This window comes from Lynx canadensis, chromosome B1 (assembly GCF_007474595.2).
Source record: "Lynx canadensis isolate LIC74 chromosome B1, mLynCan4.pri.v2, whole genome shotgun sequence".
Classification (NCBI taxonomy): Eukaryota; Metazoa; Chordata; class Mammalia; order Carnivora; family Felidae; genus Lynx; species Lynx canadensis.
This window is the reverse complement of record NC_044306.2, coordinates 106,930,954-106,936,829: the sequence shown is the minus strand read 5'-3', so window position 1 is coordinate 106,936,829 and position 5,876 is coordinate 106,930,954. Positions and strand designations below refer to the sequence as shown.

Genomic DNA, 5,876 nt, shown 5'->3' with positions numbered 1-5,876 from the left:
AAAACAAGGTTATCGTTTATTTTTATTGAAAAGAAATGGAGAATTATACTGACCCCAGGAAAATAATAGGACCTAAAACTTGCTTGTCTTTTACAAATATGTATGTCGAGAACACATTTACACTGTTTAAGAAAAATGGGATACAATTTTAGCTAAATGCTAGAATATTTTTTTGTAAAGAAAATTCACTTTAAATCCATCCTAGTAAATCTATTCTTGTAAACTTATTTAAGGAATAAAGTTTGTTAATCACTGAGGCCAATGAATCAGAACAGAATCTCTAAATTCAAATATCACACATACTTTTATGATTTTTGCAACTTTTGGTGATTAGTTGAGTTTTCATAGGGTTAATAAATGCCTGCTTTAATAATATCTGGCATAATCATAATGGAAATTTTGTTTCCACGTGGTCCATTTTGACAGAACCAAATTGTCACAATGAGATATATTATAGCATGGTTTTTTTGGAGTGTACTATTAATGAGGGACTTAACAATTTGTATTGCAGAATGTCATTTGTAACATTGCTTTCATCATATATTTGGCATACATTTATATTCTGGCAACTCTTATTTAATTTTTGTGAATAGTTGAGATGTACATGACATCTTTCCCCTTTTCTCTTTCAGTAACCTTGCTGCCTTTCGTGAACCCATATTTTACAAGAAATTTGCTGTGCCTTTTTCCACAGGTGAAGCATATAACCTCACTTGACCAATCAATCCAGTATACCCCTTTATCTAAATGCGTTCACTAAAGGTAACTCTCAGTATTCTGAATTCCAGAAATCTGGTTTTCTCTCTTACTCTCTACCATGTAGTGTGCAGATATGAAGTCTAGAATAGCTGTAGTCATTTGCTACCAAGCAGAAAGTTAATCTGAGAGGGATAAAGTCAAGAGAATCCCAGGGAAATTCATCTGGGCCTTAATCATATTTAACGTCAAACCCAGTTTAACTCTTGGCATTGTTAGTCACATAAGATAACGATTTTCTTGTAATCATTTACCAGTTTAAGTCAGTCCTGCACTTATTTTCAGATGAGTATATAATGGATAAGAAATTTGTTACCAGGAGTGGGGTTTCAATAACAGGCTAGAATTCTTTCCAAGTAAGGGAAGCGAGAAAGACCACTCTAGACAGAAGTCGAAGATCTTTGTTTTACAATTGCACAATGGTTGGTTAAAGTGGAGTTATTGTAATTTGGGTCTCAAGGCATGTGCTACTAACAAGAGAGCATTAGGCAATTGAGGGGGAAAAGTAGGACAATGGATTCTATAGCCTAAAAAGAAACAATATTGCTTTGTTATGCACTTCTCAAACCAAACATAAAAGAAAGATTGGCCAAGAGTGGCTCCCCTGTCTTTCCTCTGTAATACAAGTATAGTAAGTTTAATTTTCAAGGACCCCCATAATTGTTAAAGCTGAATTACCCACAACAGAAGGCTATCAAAAGCAGAGAGATGAGAGACATTGTGGGGGAAAACAGAGAGAAACAGAAAATATACAGTCTTGGGGCTTCTGGGTGGCTCAGTGGGTTGAGTGTCCCACTTGGGCTCAGGTCACGATCTCAGAGCCCCGCATCAGGCTCTGTACTGACAGCTCAAAGCTTGGAGCCTGCCACAGATTCTGGGTCTCCCTCTCTCTGCCCTCCCTCCCCCACTCTCTCTCTCTCTCTCTCTCTCTCTCTCTCTCAAAAATAAACAAACATTAAAACATTAAAATATATATATATGGCCCTATTCTAGCATAGTTTTTAAACATTGTCTCCTAAGAAAAGTATAAACACTCACATTATGGTGGTTAAAATGAAGGTTAAGACAAGGCAATAAATAAAATAAATACCCACTACAGCCCATTCTTTCTATTGGCTTTGGTAAAGATACTACCTATATGTCTACATATACACATACACTTTAGTATACACACATATCCAAAATAAGGCTCATACAGATGAACATTTCCCAATTAAAGATGGAAACAGCACTATCGTTATAACATTATTTTTGAAAAGCCTTTCATAAGACTATATATCCCCCTAATTTGTAAGTTACTTAATGTGTTGTGTTTTCCACACGGAATTATCCACTCTTTTTATAGATATAAATCAAGTAAGCATTGGTTTTCAAAATGATTTACAGGTTAAACAATATTTTTCCAAGATGCTGTGGATACCAAACTTATAACAAGCCTCATTAGGAATAATTTTTAATAAACATAGCAAAAAAAAGCTAAGTCTGATTTCCTTTTACAGTAAATATTTAATTTTTTTTCATTTCTAGTTTACAAGTGTTTACAATGGACAAGAATGTTTTTACCTCTTCAGTAATACTTTTATATTAATTCAAGATATTTTGATTTAATATATGGTAATAAATCTTCACACATTCCCCATTAGTATTTTTTTTTTTTTATTTTTAAGGGCGATGTAACACTAACAACCACTACCTATAAAACGCATCATTATTTTGGTGGCTTTACAAATTTTTTCTCCAGTTGTAAGTTCTAAAAAAATAAAAATAAAAACAAAAATAGAAATAAAAAAAATTGTAAGAGTTAGAGGATACTGAAAATATAACAAAGTTGAATTCCACCTTCATAATATTTCCACTTTATCCTAAAAGAGAACTTTAAAAAATACGACATTGCTATTAGCAGGAGCCAGAAATCGTGCCGCTGATATGCGGAATTTTGTAGTTATAGCTACACATCATTAGGAAAATGTTCAAAGGGAACTAAACAAATTATGGTGGTGATCCCTGAACCATTTGATGATGAGTCGCTTAATCTATATCAAAATTTTTTCCACTCATGATGATCATCCTCTCCTCAAATACCTTTTAAAAAAAAATACATTACACAGTACAATATCAGAAACCAAAGACAGCACAAACTATTTTCAAGAAGAGAAAAATCTCTAGCACAGAAAGGTATCTTGTAGTAAAGAGCAGACTTCTTTGGGGACCATAATCGATTAGCTTGCAATTCATTATGAAGATTTCTCTTTCTTTTTATGGGGAGAGTCTACTCTGTGTGAAGCTGCCACACCATTTTCTGTCCCTTTTCTAGAAGACCTCCCTTTGGTCCGTTTCTTCTTCACACTTGGGGCCTGAAGAGTAGCATCTTCCTCCATCCACCTCTGAAGTTGAACATTAAATAAATTCCATGTTATATATGCCTGGATAGTGCAACTGGAGGACAGAACAGCAATTTTAGCTGCCAACACATTTACGTTCCCAGTAATGCCATCCGGATTCCGATTCTGCCCTCCGGCCAGGTGAAAGCCAACAGTCAGTACAGAAACAATTAAAGTCACAAGTCGACCCAAAATAAACACAATTGCCCATAGAGAAACCTCTTTCTGATACTTTTCATCGCTAAAATAAAACAGGTCACAAATGTGGGAAAGTAATTCCACGAAATAATGCATCATCAAGAGAACGAGTCCTAGATGGTTCAAGTACAAGAGGTAAGCTCCAGCGATGTGAAAGAGGTGAAGGCCAATGTAGACAAGTTGACGAGGGATATCTTGCTTTTTGGTTCTCTGGAAATAGAGTTCGGGGAAGGCATGAAACCAGTAAGCCAACTGTGATATGTAGAAAAACTTCATCTGAAATGTCATCATATTATGGGGATGAGCCCTCCATAAGAGAGTTGGGTCTGCCAGACAGTTTTCAGAAATTAGAATGAATGTGCCCCAAATACAAGAGACAAGGTAGAATACACTGAACTGACCAGATTCATTAAATTTGCTTTGTTTCGGTTTGGGGAACTGCATTCGCCTGTTAATTTTATCCAACACATACTCCTGAATTGTGGCGTGAATGATGATTGCCACTAGCATGTAAAAGAAAACCGTGGCCAGGTCTTTGATGCCGTAATAGTAAAGGAACTTTGATTCTGTGGCTCGGTCTTCTGCTGCAGGGAAGGTAACGCTGTGCTGAAGAGTAATAAAAACGATAGACGCTTCTGCTGTTCCCTCGAACATAAGCCCCAGCACGAAGAACATCCCCACACAGGCGACGAGGTCCGCATGATTCTGCAGGATGAATTCGTGGCTCAGGACTGGGGGGTTCTTGGTGCTCTTCTTACGAAACGCCATGGTAGCGCCTCCCAGATACTCACCGACGAGCCGCAGCTGCCTCCCCCTGGCTGCTCCTCACAGCGCCGCCGCTGCCGCAGCTCCGGGGGCTTCACTTCCCATCCCTGAGCCGGTCCCGGGTCGCCGCGGCCGCCCAGAAAGAAATAAATCAAAGGCAAGGGCCGAGCAGGACTGAGCATGCGCACCAGGGGGACGGCGGAGGCAGGAAAGGAAATCGAGCGCCGCGCCCCTGCCCGGCGTCAGGCCCGGGGTTGCGAGCGTTGATCTCGCACGTTGATCGTCGCCTCTTGATAGCCACTGCCGCCGTCGAGAGGCTCCTGAATTATTTTCCAATGGCATCTTCCTTAGTAGTCATGACAAAGCAGGGCAGCACTCTGGTTGTTCTTCATCAGGATGATTATGAAAACAGCATAATAGTAATAATGATAGAAGCAAACTCTCCTAGTGCTTAGCATTTACCAGGTGCTGTTCTAAGCACTTCGCTTATATTTATAAATGTATCATTTCAGGAAAACCCAATGAGGTAAATACGGGGTGATAATCATTTTTTTTTTAATTTTTATTATTATTATTTTTTACAGATGGGAAACTGAAGTCCAGTGAGGTTAGGTGAGATGCCTAAGATCACACAGCTGGTAAATGTCAGAACCAGTAATTGAATCCAGTCTGGATCCAGAGACAGCATGTGCTCTTGACTATTGTACTGTATTGTGCATGATAATATACCTATTGTACATAATAATATTGTACATAATAGTTTACCTATTATTGTAAATCATTCACTCGTGGAAGTATTTTATTACAGCAACAACAAACCATACTAAAAAATAACTCCCTTGTTAGCAATAACAATTGTGGCATTAATTGTATTTATTATAATTTTAAAGGTGGAGTGATGGTTGGAAGGAGAGAGCTATTTATCAGTTCATAGGAAAGTATTTTGGCTGTAAAGCCCCAAACTGATTTTACCTACTCTAGCAGATAAGAACCTCATTTTTCATTTTTTATGATTGTTGTATATAAATTTGCTAAAATACACGTTTGAAAAACAGCTCATTTTTTTAAATGTTAATGCCTTGCTCAATTCAAATTTCTTGTCGGTCTTCAAGTTTCTCTTGGAATCCACAGCATTTTCTAGTTTCTTCTGGGTCCCATGAGACATTATCATTACTGATAGTTAAAGTTTGAAGTTTGGAATATACATTTCAGAAGGAAAGTACTACATGATACAAAGAATAAAGCGCACGTTAAATTTAGAATGGCCAAATGCCTTTTATCACTGTTTCTCTGCAAGCTGTGCACTAACAAAAGATGCAGTCCAACTGGTGCAATTACTTTTAAGATACTAAACAAAATACTCTGATCAATGGACAGTGTGCCTGCATTTCCTAAAATAGCCAAACAGTTACATATGGAATTTGTTGCGGACAGTGTTCCTGAGTTAGGAGAAGTACTACCTATTTTACCACAATAAGAAGTCTCTATTTGGTTTTCCTAGCTATTACTCAGCTCTTGGTTCTGACAGCTCAATTATGAGTACTATTTGAGGTTAACTAAATCAGTGAGGAATGACAAATAGAGGTGCAAAAATTAGGACATCAAGAAATGAAAAAAAAAAGATCAAATTTGTTGAAAGCAGTCAGGAGGAAACAGTGAAAGAGAAGAGTGGTGCCTTATGGAAATTATCAAGAGTTTATTCAGAAAAATACATACTTACCTTTTTGAAACTAATTTTAAATATAGAATTCATCAGTCTTTCTATAGGAGTATACA

General features: G+C 37.3%; 1 protein-coding gene across 1 annotated transcript; it reads right to left on the bottom strand.

Moving 5' to 3' along the window:
- Window positions 1-1,690: 1,690 nt before the first annotated feature.
- On the bottom strand, window positions 1,691-4,236 carry TRAM1L1 (translocation associated membrane protein 1 like 1). Its single transcript, XM_032592911.1, has one exon. It carries the CDS (start codon window positions 4,101-4,103, stop codon window positions 2,991-2,993), a length of 1,113 nt encoding a protein of 370 aa, XP_032448802.1. The 5' UTR covers window positions 4,104-4,236; the 3' UTR covers window positions 1,691-2,990.
- Between the last annotated feature and the right edge of the window lie 1,640 nt (window positions 4,237-5,876).

Coding starts and splice junctions, on each gene's coding strand:
- TRAM1L1 (XM_032592911.1), bottom strand. CDS start 4,103: ATGGCGTTTCGTAAGAAGAGCACCAAGAACCCCCCAGTCCTGAGCCAC.